The following is a 15,797-nucleotide window of genomic DNA, read 5'->3' as shown; positions in this document are numbered from 1 at the left end:
ATCAAAGAAACCTGAAAAAAAGTATACTCAGCTGTTTTCGACATAATAATAATAATAATAATAAATGTTTTTTTAAATATACTGAAATAGAACTTATTTTATTATTTTAAATAAAAATAATTTTAAATAACGTCTTTGCTGTGCTTCGGATCAAATAAATGCAGGCTTGGAGCAGAAGAGACTTCTTTAAAAAAAAAAAACAATAAAAATCTGGTAGTGTAAAGCTATGGGATTTTTCAGGTTTTTGCTAACCCCCATTTTCCTTTTCAGTGCTAAAAAATATAGCAACGCGAGTCAGAGCAGTCTGGCGCAATTTGCTCATGATGGAAATTAAATCATAGATACATTCATAGGTATATATGTTTTGTTGGTCTTAGCTCAAGGATTCCGATGATATAAGCCACTTGAGTATGATACATAAAGAAAACTTGAGTGTTATGTCATGTGACTTTGAAATTATGAGGTATCTGTCTATTTCTCCAGGTCCCTATGACAACAGAACTGTGTTTGAGACACTGGATATTGGTTGGCAGTTGCTCCGAATCTTCCCCAAAGAAATGCTGAAGAGAATTCCTCAAAGCACACTGGCCGAATTCTACCCGAGAGAGTCCGCCGCCCGTCACGGAGCCTCCTAAATCCACTTCACCTTCTGGAGGCCTGGGCTAAAGGTCACCTGACCTGTCTCCCTCCGAAAAACCTCATCCCTTGTGTCCAACTCTACTCAGACAAGTGGTGTTTAGAATTATAGGGCATAAATCTGGGATAATACACATTTAATATGCATAATATGGTTTAATGTTGTTATCCCATGTGTTATGACCACCAGAGATTATTCCATCGTCTGCCATTGTTGTGTTGTGTTATACATGTTTGTGTGTACTAGTATGGATAGAATTTGTAATCGTGATTTGCTTTTGTTTTCACCGTTTTGTTTTGGAGATGCATACTGTCCTTTAGTTCATTTCTTTTGTTTATTTGTTTGAATTATTTCACTGTCCGCAGCCTAAAGAGCATTAAAAAACATTTGAGCTCAAAGGGAAACAGTCAGGGTTTTACCTGCACGTTTGTGTGCTGTCTCACATCCTCCAATCATCGCTGCGACAAGCCTACAAGTAGAGCCGTGTTTCGACACATTCCAGTGTAAGTCATGATAATATTTGATTTACAAAATCATTCACGGCCCCTTCCTTAAAATAGATTTGCTTTTATTTATTTAATAATATCCAAAAAAACTAATTCAAATGAATGTTTGCGCACCAAACTTAGTTTGTGTTATGCTGACAGACAGGTAATTATAGGTGTTGAATGATCATATAGTGTGTGTGCTTGTCACTGACAGCTGTTATTTCGCTTTTAGAGGAGGATGGAGGATGTTTACAGCATGTGTGCTTTGAATTATGTGCTGAGATATTAGGCTGATTAAACATTCCCCTCTTACTCTGTATGTGTAAATGCATTTTACCTGTGTTGATTGCTGTTCAACCTGTCAAACCTCTCAGATGAATTAAATTATATTGTTATATCGTGATTGGCTGACTGCTTCATTTATTTGTCGTAATAACAGTAGTATTAATTAAAACGCTAGTGGATTGTTTTCTGTTCCCAAGGGATTGTCCTTGCAGAAATCTACCAAGATATTAATATGTTGGTTACAATATCATATTTTTCTCGTATGAGTAAGTGCAGCCATTTGTACATTTTATGGGTCTGGTTTCTGGTCTCATCCACATCCAGATATTTTTAGCTGTACAAAACAGCTCTTTTTGGGGGTTCAAGCACATAGTGCTGAAACCCTACTGTAATTGTTAGAATGGTCACGGATCAGCGATCTCCATGTGAAACTGATTGTGCAGACCAAACCGTAAGTCCTAGAGACTTGAAACTTGGAGGGATGGTAGTACTCACAGCGATCAAAAGTATGAAATAGGTCCAATATTTCCATGCAATTTTGGATTTTTTGCAAACTTGTCCTAGTTTTTTTTCGCTGACCGGAACGGAATATTAATCACTGTCAAAAAAGTCTTAACTTTCGACTCGCCGTCGCAAAGGGACGCCAAAACGTTTGATAGGCTCAGGGCCACTTTTAGTGCTTATAACTCCTGAACAGAATGAGATATCTTTGCCAAACACTCAAATTGAGTTCGCTTGTGGTGTTATAAGAGGGAAAAAAAAACATAAAAATGGCTATACCTATGCAACCATCTGTCCTATCAACATTAAAATCGCTGTGCACAGCCTTGGTCTAAAGTGCCACAAGTGTCTATAAACACATTTGTATCTCGAAAAATATGGCCGCCATTGGCTGATGAAGTTTGAGCTATTTTGAGGCCAATATTTGTATCATATGACAGAACTCCTCATTCTGGACAACTTTGCCTCTAGAACCACTGCTGTCAATCAGTTAGTTTGTTAAATGATTGAGATGAAGATTTAAAAAAAAAAAAAAAAAAAAACTACTTTTGAAAACTAGACACTGCAGTACAATTCGCTGGACTGTCTAGGTCAATAAATATATATATAAAAAAAATGTTGGAATTTACCCTTTGGGAAGCTATAACAGGGTAATTTAGAAAAGGGGCCCGTCCGAATTTACCCAAAATCCGATAAAGCCTAAAGGAAAACTCAAATCAAATTCATTTTGTTAAATTATTTGTGCTATTATTTTAATGCTTTATGTTAGATTTTATTGTTTTACTTGGGACTCCACATTATTCTTGAATGCAGAAGCAAACCTATCCGGATCATTAGCTGCAAGCAACGAGAAGAATAATAAAGATAATACATTAAAGCAACAAAACACATCAATTTGCAATATCAAGCAGCAGAACCAGCTGTTTTGTCCTGCTGAAAATAGCTGGACGCTGATGAGACCAGAAGCCAGACCCATAAAAATGTACAAATGGCCACTCTTACGGAAAAATAAAGTGGATAGTGTTTTAATAATTAATTACAGTATTTTTGTTACTGTCTTATATCATTTTTATCAGGGTACAAAAATTTGTCCCCTTGTAAATATTTTTGAGAGTTTTAGGAAGGAGAGGAAATATAAGATGTGATCGGTAAAAAAGACAAAGAAAAAAAAAACAAGGCAAAAAAACTTTTTTTTTATTACTGTTTGTGTGTCATTTCCAATCGAGCAATAATTTTGTGTAATTATATAGTATAGTTATCGTGTGTATTAGCATGAAATGCCGGCTATTTTAAATGTTACTTTATTCTAAAAATGTTTACTCGTCATTTCCACCCCCATCATTCCCTCCACAGAATGATGTCAAACTATTACATTACATAATTTAAGATGTGAAAATGAGACTGGTGGAAATGTCCATGATTTGTAAGGGGGAAAAAATCGACTATTCAAATTAACTGAGTATGAAATGCGATGTGTTTTAGGAGAGTTTATTTTGTAAACCCTTTCGAAAATTAGCCATGAAAAAACAAAAAACACGGTTAAACATGGTAACCTCAAATTAATCATGGTTTTGCAACGCTTACCATAGTTTAACCATGGTATTTGTGGTAAAACTGTAGTAAACACGCAAAAAAATAAATAAAATAAAATGTTATAATATAATAATAAAACCATAGTTATTTTCCTAAGGTAAAGTCCATACAGTTCTAGAACTGTCTATAATAAAATAAAATAAAAACTACTGTAAAATCGTGTCATTTGTACTGCCTTTTTTTTTTTTTTTTTTTTTTTTTTTGGGGTGATACAATGTTACCACTTTTTATTGTAGTAACTATGGTATTTGAGTGAGAACTGTGGTTTGCGTGGTGCGTTTTCACTTCACGCGGGTCACCGTAGGTGTGACCAGGTGTCATTTCCTGTATAGTTCACCCTGTGCTTAACCGGAGATTAGAATCAGTAACCACAAGAACTCTCAATGGCGTCTAAGGGAAAGCAGAAACAAGCGAAAATGATTTCAGAACGGTCCAACCAAGGTAAGAGTGACTGTCGAATAACGTTACATTAAGAGTGCTGGTGTGTGCCCTAACTAGTGCGCTTAATAGTGTATAGAAACTAGGTAGCTGGAACGGTCTGTAACAGTATACACACACAGGTACTATAATAATAGGCATACATGAAGTAGTGTTATTTTTCTTTTTTCCCTAGTTATAACTCTCATCTCGATGTCAACTTGATATTAACCTCATTCCCAAAAAGAAAAATCCCATTGCAGTTGTTGTGCGAGGAAAACAAATAATCTATTTTCCAACCAAACAAATTCTGAAGTGGAACAAAGATTGTATTATTACATTCTCTGTACTTTGTAATCTCCTCTGCATGCAGAGGAAATACTTCTTTGCAAATACTCCATAAATCCCTTTGCTTTGAAAGGCTTGTTTGGACATGCACAGCCATTTTTGGTTAACATCCTGGCATTTCTTTTGTTTTCACCTAAAGATGTAACATACATTGCTATATAATCTGTCTTGACATCTTATATTTTTTCCCCAGTTAAGTATTTTATTTTTTTGAAAGCCAAATGAAACAAACTGTTTTTTATTAGTGTTCATATGAAATACATTCTCAGTTGATCTGTACTACTATAGTCTTTTCCATGGTAGTTTGTCACTGTGACATTAATAACCCAGACACAGTTTGTAAACCCTTTACAGATCATGTCTTCTGTTCTAAAATTAGATGCATATTCAGTGGAGCTGATGCTGATTCATACTACAGGCAGAACTGTTATCATCTTGGAGATTTCCTCTATTTGTAATGATATATTTTGCAGCATTAAAAATACTTTTGTGTAAATTAGCACTGGTTTCCATGAGCAGTTCTCACGCTGGACATGAGTTGCGGTTTGCAAGAAGTTTCCTCTCTAGTTGCTCTTCTGTATAATCTGTTGCAATAACTGAGCGTGTAGTTCATGGGAAGCTGAGAGACATGTTTAACTGGCGTCCTTGTATTTCTGCAGTACTTCTCCAGTATGAAAGCCTCCAAAAAGAATATGAGAAAATCAAAAAGGAGGTAAGATGTTCACTGCCATGCTTCTCTTTCTTTCACCCCTTATTTTTTTTTTCTATGCACTTCTACAACATCTGTGTGTGGTCTTAAAGGTATAGTTCACCTAAAAATAAAAGAAAATATTTAGAAAATCATATAGAAATATTATATTTTTCAACACTGCATTGACTTTTCTTGTACTGAAACAGAAAATTCTGTCATCATTTACTTATCTTCATGCATACTACTATTTAAAAGTTTGGTTTCTGTAAGATTTTTAAACATTTTTAAAAGAAGACAAGGATGCATTTATTTAATCAAGGTTGGGAAGAAACAATAGATTAGGATGATTTCTGAAAGATCATGTGACAAAAAGACTGGCGTAATGGCTGCTGAAAATTCAGCTTTGCAATCAAAGGAATAAATTACATCTTAAATATATTGAAATTTAAATTGTAATAATATTGTATAATATTATTACTTTCACTGTATTTTCTAACAATTAAATGCAGCCTTAGTGAACGTAAAACACGTCTTTCAAAAACATTTAAAAAAATCTTTCAGACTGTATATAAACTGTATATTTTCGAAGGTGAGTAAATGATGAAAGAATTTTCATATTTAAGTGAAATCTCCATTCAAAATTAAATTTTGGAAAGGTTTGCATTTAATAATAATAAAAAAATGTAAATAAATTATTATTTCCAATTAGTAATTTTGAATAGGTGCAGATGTATGTTTTGAAAATTTTTTTAAATATGTCAAATATATTTACTAATAAAATAAATATATATATTTAAAATAACAGTTTTCTATTTGAATATGTGACCCTGGACCACAAAACCAGTCTTAAGTCGCTGGGGTAAGTTTGTAGCAATAGCCAAAAATACATTGTATGGGTCAAAATTATTGATTTTTCTTTTACGCCAAAAATCATTAGGAAATTAAGGAAAGATCATGTTCCATGAAGATTTTTTGGTAAAATTCCTACTATAAATATATCAAAATGTAATTTTTGATTAGTAATATGCATTGTTAAGAACTTAATTTGGACAACTTTAAAGGTGATTTTCACAGTATTTTGATTTTTTGCACCTTTAGATTCCAGATTTTCAAATAGATGTATCTTGGCCAAATATCGTCCTATCCTAACAATATTTATTGAGCTTTCATATGATGTATACATCTCAGTTTTGTAAAATTTAACCTTATGACTGGTTTTGTGGTCCAGGGTCACATATATTTTAAATTGTAATTTATTCCTGTGATTTCAAAGCAGAATTTTTAGCATCATTACTCCAGTCACATGATTCTCCAGAAATCATTCTAATATTCTGATTTGCTGCTCAAAAACATTCATTATTATTATGTTAAAAACAACAGAGTTTAATTTTTTTCATGTTTCTTTGATGAATAGAAGGTTCAGAAGAGCAACATTTATGTGAAATAGAAATCTTTTGCAACATTATAAATGTCTTTATCATCACTTTTGATCAATTTAAAGCATCCTTGCTAAATACAAGTATTAATTTCTATAAGTTCTTTCCCCCCAAAAAAATGGTATAGTGTATAATGTTACAAAAGCTTTTCATTTCAGATAAATGCTGATCTTTGGATCTTTCTATTCATCAAAAAAACTCAACAGTTCTAAATATTGATAATAATAACAAAATGTTTCCTGAACTGCAAATCAGCATATTAGAAAGATTTCTGAAGGATCTTGTGATGCTGAAGATTGGAGTAATGATGCTAAAAATTTAGCTTTGAACACATAAATTCCATTTTAAAATATATTCAGATATTTAGAAACAGTTATTTTAAATAGTAAAGTTATTTCAAAATTTTACAGTTTTTGCTGTTCTTCATCAAATAAATGCAGGCTTGGTGAGCAGAGGAGACTTCTTTAAAAAAACATTAAAAATCTTTTGACTCGTACTGTATACAATGTATGATACATTTGATGTAAGTCATATATGAGACCCTGGACCACAAAACCAGTCATGAGGTAAAATTTTACAAAACGGAGATGTATACATCATATGAAAGCTCAATAAATAAGATTTCTATTGATGTATGGTTTGTTAGGATAGGACAATATTTGGCCGAGATACATCTATTTGAAGATCTGGAATGTGAGGGTGCAAAAGAATCAAAATACTGAGAAAATCACCTTTAAAGTTGTGAAAATTAAGTTCTTAACAATGCATATTACTAATCAAAAATTACATTTTGATATGTTTACAGTGGGAATTTTACAAAAAATCTTCATGGAACATGATCTTTACTTAATTTCCTAATGATTTTTGGCATAAAAGAAAAATCAATAATTTTGACCCATACAATGTATTTTTGGCTATTACTACAAATATACCCCAGCGACTTAAGACTGGTTTTGTGGTCCAGGGTCACATATACGATATATACAATATAAATCCGCTAACAGATTTATTTATTCTTTTTTTTAGTGTAAAAAAGTTCAAGAGGAGAGAGATGAGGCCGTACGGAAGCTGAAAGAATTTGAACAAGGTTGGTTTTTAAGACCTTAGATTCACTTCAAAGATCTTTCAAATCACTTAACGTCCATTAGACATCTTTCTGTGTATTACATTAAATCAAGTGTGTTGTAAAACACATTGATTTATTTATAAAGACTATTTCCACTTCCGTTCCTGTGGGAAATACAGACTATATGTGCTTTGCTCCTTTGGACTTTGGTCCCAGAATATTGCAAGAACTATGACACTGTTTCATATAGACACACCTAGTTATTCCGTAATCATCACTTCCCTGTTATACACACCGGTGAACAAATTATGTATTTGAGTTTGGATTCACTGTGCTCAAATGGGTTTGTAATACTGGGTAGGATGTTTTGATATATACATTAGGTACCAGATTCACATCTGAGATGTTGCTTTTTCAGGCATGAGTGGAGCTATCGACCGCTTTCACTCTCACTCTCGCTGTCATAGTCTGAAGTTTGGGGTTGATATCAATCACACGCACCTGAGTGAGGAGGAAAGCGACAGGTTTCAGTCTCAGATGGCTTTTTTGGCGGTTCCTCCCTCGCCAAGTCGCCACACTTCACCTCTCTTGTGCGTCTATACAAATGTCACCTTCTTTTTCTTTGCCGGGGGAAATGTGGAATTCAAACGTGAATTAAAAGGCGAATTTTTTAAAAAGCACAACAAATGGCCGTTGGCGTCGGGGAGGAGGGGAAAAAAATCCATTACATTCTCATTTTAATGCACGAAATAGGTCATTATTTGATAGAGGAGAGCGTGTGTTTTTGTGAATAATCTTGGCCTTTGCTCATGTTTCCTCCGCCATAAACACGTATTGTGTATGACTTCCACTTAAATAGTGGCTGCAGCTTCTAGCAGAGCAGCTGCATATTAGGAGCTATTACGTGATTTCATAGCTCTCGGAAAATTGCTTCTATTCAGCGCAAAGCGACCGAGGGGGAAGCTGGCTGGCTGAGGGGGGGGGAGCGAGCGAGCGAGGAAAAAGCCCCCAACACACAATCATGTCTTTTCAATTGGAGATGGCAAGGTTGATGACAACATGACCATTGTGTTCTAATGATAAGACCACAAAGGCATCTGCCCCCTCATCAAGCTCGGCGCTGTAGAAACAGCATCAGAGGCTCTAATTCACTTCTCCAACACGCAGGCCCGATAGCATTATACTCGGCGTCCTCGCGCACGTAATCACTGTCTGTCTCTGAGAAGACGCGTGCACGAAGAGCCGGGGGGGAAAACGGAGGAACGGCGCGAGAAGAAAGAGATTTGAAGATGTAGCGTTGATGGCGAGGCCAAAACTTACAATTAAAGCTGCCAAGCCTGACGTGTGAAGTCTCCCCCTTGTCCCCCTCCTGTTCCGCAACTGCCTCACACTTAGCCCGGTTTATGTGTAGCAGCTATTACAATTAACCTGTCACTTAGTGCTAGTACTACCAGTGAGAGAGAGAGATGAAAGATGGGGTGGAGGGGGACCAACTGGCAGCTAAGTACTGTTTAATGAGTGACAGCGAAAGGCTTACAGCGGGAACTTGGATATCGCAGACACGGGCGTTCATCAAGTTTTAATTAGGTGTCATTGGGAGGCAGCCGCTGGCCGTGATGGTGCTAATTCCTGTTTTTGCCTCTCAACCACAATGTGTAATTAGTTAAGAGGCTGTGAGCTGGTCCGTGGCCAGTCTCTGGTGATTACGGACACAAATAAGGTAAGAGCTCCAGGCGTTAAGAGCATCTGCCTCTTCCATCTCGCCATCTTCCGCCTCTTCGGAAGTTGATAGATTGGGGCTCCTCGTCAGACTGACTGCTTTTGAATTTGAATGTTTTGTCTTAAGTTTTGTCTTAAATCACTGGGACAGACTATTCATGTGCGCTATAAGAAATATATCGCAAAGAGAGACACTGTGGGTCTTTGAAGGTTCTTGGATTTGCCGCTGAAAGCAAGGAGACAGGGCAGATAACTCGATTAACCCTAACGATGAGCCTTGGCTAGACAGGACTGCACTGATCTCAATCTCCCATCCCTATAGGATCAGTATGAAGGGCAGCACTGAACTAATTCAAATAGTTCTATAGCATAGACAACTGTTGAGTGAAGGCCAAGGGAGAGGATATTGAATAGAAAAGAAAAGAAGGACAAGTAAGAAGGACATTTTTCAGTATTAAGATGTTCGTGTATAGATAGTTTGGGATCAGCTGTTTGAAACGGTTTGAAAGAAGTTTCTTATGCTCTTTGCGACTGTATTACTTTCATTCGAATTACAGGAAAAATAGCTGTTTTGTATTTTAAAATGTAATTTATTTTTGTGATGGTAACGTTGAATTTTTAGCAGCCATTACTCCAGGCTTTAGTGTCACATGATCCTTTAGAAAGCAGTCTAGTATGCTGATTTGCTCCTTAAGAAACATTTATTTTTATTATCAATTTTGAAAAAAAAAAAAATTTGTGGAAACTGTGCTGAATTCTGTTTAGGATTCATAGGATTCTTTGATCATTAGAAAGTTCAAAAGAACAGCATTTATTTACTTTACTGTCACTTTTGATGATGCCGGAAAACTGTACACTTAAATAGTCCTGCACATTTTTGGGGGTAATGCAATACAAGTAACACAAGTTATGTAATCAGATTACTTTTTCAAGTAACTAGTGAAGTAATGCATTACTTTTAAATTTACAATAGAATATCTGAGTTACTTTTTAAAAAAACCGTGTGATACGATAATATCACGATATGATACGATTTTCAACATTTAAATTTTACATTTTAAATTTACATTTTAATGTTAAATTGTTCTATCTAATGTACTTTGAGAATTGAAAATTAAGAGCTCTAACCGATGTTCTTAACTTAAGTCAGAAAAAAGTCAGTGAATTGACTTGCACCTGAACTTAAAGGGGACTCAACCCTCTTTTTATTTGTGGTAAACTGTCGCAGTCTAAATTACATTCATACTGGTGTTTTAGAAAGCCAAACAAATTAGAATATAATAATAAAAATAACAACAATTTTATATTATTGTTATTTCTATGACAGTAAAAACATATATTTTAAAACTATTGCACTGTAAAATAAGGTATACACTACTTTACACTACAGTAGGGAAATTTCAATACTACTTTCTTAATTTCTACACTTGAAAGAGATATTTAGAATTTGGACTGCTGTAACATTACCCATTTAAAACGTTAGTTGTTAGCAATTCATACTGCACTTTTTTTGAAGGAAAACTTCAGCTTCAGTACAAACAGGCTTACACTTGCGTGTCTCATTACAAATCTAGTAAAATACTATCCAAATGCTGTGAAAATAAAGCACAACTAGTGGACGTTGCATTCACAAACATGGTCTAAACTCATAGCACATGCAATAAAAAAGTTATCTGCATTCATTGTGAACTGAGCCGTTCTGAGGCACGGAAAAAAACAGATCACAAGCTGATTGCCTGAACGAAGTGCACCCTTTGCTTTGAAATGTGCAGCGATAACAAACTTGATGAAGGGATGAAGCCATATTGTGCTTTTGGTGGTAGTTTATAAAGGCCCAAAACAAAACTTTAAAGACTTTTTATGTTAGAATCAGAAGATTAAGTATATTTTAAAAACTACCTGTTGTTTCATATCGTCATGTGACCACGATAAGACAGTTTTGCTATCGTGATACCACGATTTTCATAATACCATTACATCCCTAAAAGTAACGCATGTTAAGAGAAATGATCTGTTTATTAGCTGTATCAGTACGTTTCCATCGCCTTGTTTTCATGCACATTTTGAAGTATCATTAGAAAAAATTGATGGAAACTCCAAATTAAAAAACAATAAATTGATGGAAACACCAAATGTAATTTTTTTTTTTTAAAGCCCCTTAATTCGCAAGGTTACGTAATCCACTCAAACAACTTAATAGAAACGCATCTAATGTGCATGATTTTTTATTTTTTGGGGTTTGTGTTATTAACAACAAGCCCAGGTGACAAAAAGTAACATAACACATTACTTTTCATAACTAAGTAACGCAGTTAGTTACTTTTTCATGGAGTAATACAATATTGTAATGCATTACTTTTAAAAGTAACTTAACTTTCCCAAACACTGGTCCTACAGGGTGTAAACATGTATAATAATAAGGCTATATAATAATTACATCTTTTGAGTCGTTTTAGATGAAGTACAGCTTGTCACACTACAGAACACTGCTATCACTATTAGGACTGGGTAAAAAATAGCAATTTTTAATTTTTAAATGATTCTCATTTTTACAAAATGATATGATAAAAATGTAACAAAAATTCTTAAATCACAAGAATCAATTAGTCTAGCCTGTTTTCAGTTAATGTACAGAACATTAATGTACAGCTCACCTCCTATCCAATAAATTGCAGTAAGCTTGAAACAAAGTCTCAGATTTTAATTTCAGTCCATTTTATTACAGTATTCAAACAATAAATACCATTTTGACACTGTTTAATGTGGAGTAACAGATTGATGTATCACCTCAGTTCAAGAGAATCGGCAGCGCGAAGCGCACATAAACTGGTTATCTCCTCTGCTTTAATACCAGTTTCAGCACAAAATAAACATGAATGAACATCCAAGGTTATGTAAAAAGAAAGGATACAACTTACCGAAATCCATATCCTAGAATGTAATTGCTGAATTAGTGTTTCAACTGCGGAGCTGCACGAGCCTATGGTGATGATTCGTGCCAGATCGTGCCAAAAGGGACGGAGTAACTGGCTATATAAGCATGCATTTCGCCATAGGATCTCAGATCCTTATCCTTCAGCGACGACTTCACATCTTCGCAGACACTAACTTCGCTCAAGAAAGAAAACTCCTCTCACCGTCGACGAGCCTCGCAGTGGATCCTTCCTGCTCGGCGGATTAAGCTTCTACAGCAGCTGACAAGAGATTCCCTGCCGCTATCCGGTGATAGCTAAAGAGCAAATTTCTAAGGCGTTGTTTCAAATGCCACGACGTTACTGTTGCTCGTGCATAGCCCCTCTGCACGCTGCGGACAGTCACGGCGAGTGCGTCTCGTGCTTGGGCCCCGCCGAGACTGCGCTCATTGAGACGGAGTGTTCCCATTGTGGGAACATGAGTCTCACTTCTCTGCGCTCACGGATAGCTTCCTTTTCAGAGAGCGACTCCCCCCCTCGCGCCCTCCCACTTATTTCCTAGCAGGAACCTGCGAGGAAGAAGCAGTGGGGCAGAGGAACTCAGCGCACGGTGATAGGTGAGCTCACGCCAGCTGAACCCCCGCGTGCCTCACCCTCACCACACATAGAGGAATCGCCGGTTCTCTTCCTACATCCAGGCCAGCGTCCCTCTGCTGCTGCGAGCGATCTGGTCTCTTTCGGAGGGAGCGAGTGCAAAGCCATGGATGACAGCATGTCTCTGGTTGCATCGAATGGAGAGGAGCTGTCGGGCTCACCGCATGACCCCGCCCCCTTGCCGACTGCGCAACCAAGCACTGTCAGCGCCGGTATGGACGCCGAATTGTTCCGCGTCCTATCTAAAGCTGTGGAGAAGCTGGGATTAGACTGGTCTCCTCCTGAGGAGCCCACACGGAGCCGTCTGGACGAGTGGTTTCTGCCGGGACACCGCCAGGCCCCTCGTCAACGAGCCTCGCCGTTCTTCCCTGAAGTACACGACGAGATCTCCAAATCTTGGCGCGCTCCATACTCCGCCCGCCTGCATTCTTCTTCTTCCTCCTCCCTCACGACGGTTGACGGCGCTGAAGAGAAGGGCTATAACAAGCTGCCCCTGCTCGATGAGTCTGTGGCTGCGCATCTGTGCCTGCCCACCGCCATCGGATGGAAGGCAAAGGCAGCTCACCCGTCCAAGCCCTGCAGGGCTACTTCGGTCCTCACTGGACGAGCCTACTCGTCGGCTGGACAGGCGGCATCGGCGCTTCACTCAATAGCGGTCCTCCAGGTGTACCAAGCAAAGCTCCTCCGCAGTTTGGACGAGGCGGGCCTGGATGACGCTGCGTTCAGAAAGCTGCGCAGCGCAACCGACCTGGCGTTACGCGCCACTAAGATGACGGCACAGGCAATTGGCAGGTCGATGGCCAGTTTAGTGGTGTTGCAGCGCCACTTGTGGTTGAACTTAATGGAGATCAAGGACGCGGACAAGGTCGCCTTCCTTGACTCTCCTATTTTTCCTACCGGCCTGTTTGGGCCAGCAGTGGACGGCTTTGCAGAACGCTTCACCGCGGCACAGAAGTTGTCCCAAGCGATGCGGCACTTCCTGCCAAAGCGTTCGAGCTCCACAACGGCTCCTAGCTGCCCCAAGTCGGCGCCGACTCAGCAGCCTGCGAAGACCACTCCCTCAGCTGCGGAGCCTCATCATCGCTCCCGCTCGGCCAGAAGCTATCCTTTCCCTAAGCGCCAGGGACCCTGACCCAAAGTGGTGTTGGACCAGGTGCCTCCAGCGTCTTCCTGATCTCAGGGACAGTAAGAGGAAGGGGCCAAGTCTCGCCGGAGCCGGACCAGCCCCCAAGTTGCCTCTCTTAAGCCTCCAAACACCCAGTTCTGTTCCGGGTGCAGAAGGCTGCATGTTTGTAAGAAATATGGCTGTGACTTACGGGCCCTCTCTGTCAGCGCCCTTACTGCGTACCGCTGTGATAGCGGAAAAAATGAAAAACAAACATTTTCAAAAAGAGAGCAAATTTCCTCTTCCAGTGCTTTCGAGCAGCGATCAACTGCTCAAACTAGGGATGTTAACCGATGACCGTTTGACCGGTGGTTGACCGTATCAACGTTAACCGGTCAAAGTTGTCGGTAGTCGGTTAAAAAAAAAAGTGCCGGTGCGTCTTTTACGCATTCTGAAGGTGCCTGTTTTATCCATTGGTTTTATCATGTTGCAGTCTATTAGGCAACATTCCGCATAAGATGGGCTTAGATTTGGAAATACATTACATCTACATTTCAGTGGTAACCGATAACGTGATGATGATCATCATCTTTCTTTATTATGGTTAGCACTACTTCAACTAAAGCGGCGTCTCTTTGGAGCTGTCATTTTCTTAAATGAGCCGTGGCAATGTTTCAAATGAGCTTCTAACCTAGACAAACGCCTTTATTTTCAAAGCGATCACCTTGTACCCAAACCATTTGAAACTAAGGAGCCATTTGTCCTAGGACTCCTACGATTACATACAACAAGCTCTTTGGCGCCGCGTTTGCGGGACTCATGTTTCGCGCTGAAGGGGATTTTAAAAAAGTGACGTGAGTGGCAGTGTGTGTGTGTGTGTGTGTGTGTGTGTGTGTGTGTGTGTGTGTGTGTGTGTGTGTGTGTGTGTGTGTGTGCGCGCGGGAGGCAGAGCAGGCAGAGAGATGCGACAGAGTTGCGAAATTGCAGGCGTGGCTCGAAATGGCTGTTATTTCAAATAGCGTACCATATTTTAAACTAATCGGTTAACCGGTTTCAACCGGCTAATGAGGCTCGGTGGTCGGTCAAGAAATTTTTTAGTTTTCGCCATCCCTAGCTCAAACCAATGCAACCCCTTGCCACACGGGCCGAGGCATGGCAAGCCATCCCCAGAGTGTCGAAGTGGGTTCTGGGTATAATAGAACGAGGTTACACACTCCACCTCAGTTCACAACAAAGACGTAGACGTTTTGCGTATGGAGGTGAGGAATTTGTTGGCAAAAGGTGCCGTAGAAACGGTCCCCCCAACACAGAGCGAGTCAGACTTCTACAGCCGTTACTTCCTCGTTCCAAAGAAGGATGGCGGTCTAAGACCCATCCTCGACCTCAGACATCTGAATCGCGCCCTCATAAGACGGCCGTTCAGAATGCTTACGCTGAAGCAGATCCTCTCGCAGATACGCACAGGGGACTGGTTTTGCTCACTGGATCTGAAAGATGCATACTTCCATATCCAGATTGCCCCCCATCACAGGCAATTCTTGAGATTCGCCTTCGAGGGAGTGGCTTATCAATATACAGTCCTTCCGTTCGGACTGTCCTTAGCTCCCCACACGTTTACGAAGTGCATGGACGCAGCGCTTTCCCCCCTGAGACAGATGGGAATCTGCTTATTGAACTACCTCGACGACAGGCTCATCCTGGCCCAGTCGGAGGACGAGCTAATACACCACAGATCCATAATCCTCAGCCACTTAGAGTGCCTAGGACTCAGGGTCAATTTTGCCAAGAGCGTTCTGTCCCCCAGCCAACGGATTTCGTTCCTGGGAGCAGTTTTCGACTCCACCCAAAAGAAGGCAGTAGTTGCACCGCAACGAGCCCAGGCTATCCGGAAGCTCGCGGCCTCCTTCAAAGTCGGAGCCCTTCGCCCCCTCTCAAAATTTTCCAG

The 15,797-nt window shown here is 39.0% G+C and overlaps 2 protein-coding genes across 2 annotated transcripts in view; both read left to right on the top strand.

Moving 5' to 3' along the window:
* The window catches only part of atp6v1ba (ATPase, H+ transporting, lysosomal, V1 subunit B, member a), a 38,544-nt gene extending 37,016 nt beyond the window's left edge, over positions 1–1,528 (top strand). Inside the window, exon 14 of the mRNA XM_073826733.1 lies at positions 484–1,528. Coding sequence (XP_073682834.1) covers positions 484–635 — 152 coding nt within the window. The 3' untranslated portion in view covers positions 636–1,528. The remainder of the gene's footprint in view (positions 1–483) is intronic.
* Positions 1,529–3,835: 2,307 nt separating this feature from the next.
* shtn1 (shootin 1) overlaps positions 3,836–15,797 on the top strand; it is a 35,496-nt gene continuing 23,534 nt past the window's right edge. Inside the window, exons 1-3 of the mRNA XM_073827509.1 lie at positions 3,836–3,945; positions 4,929–4,981; positions 7,423–7,483. Of these exons, the coding sequence (XP_073683610.1) occupies positions 3,888–3,945; positions 4,929–4,981; positions 7,423–7,483 (172 nt within the window). The 5' untranslated portion in view covers positions 3,836–3,887. The remainder of the gene's footprint in view (positions 3,946–4,928; positions 4,982–7,422; positions 7,484–15,797) is intronic.

Source organism: Garra rufa, chromosome 21 (assembly GCF_049309525.1).
Source record: "Garra rufa chromosome 21, GarRuf1.0, whole genome shotgun sequence".
Lineage (NCBI taxonomy): Eukaryota > Metazoa > Chordata > Actinopteri > Cypriniformes > Cyprinidae > Garra > Garra rufa.
This window is presented reverse-complemented; position numbering and strand designations above follow the sequence as displayed.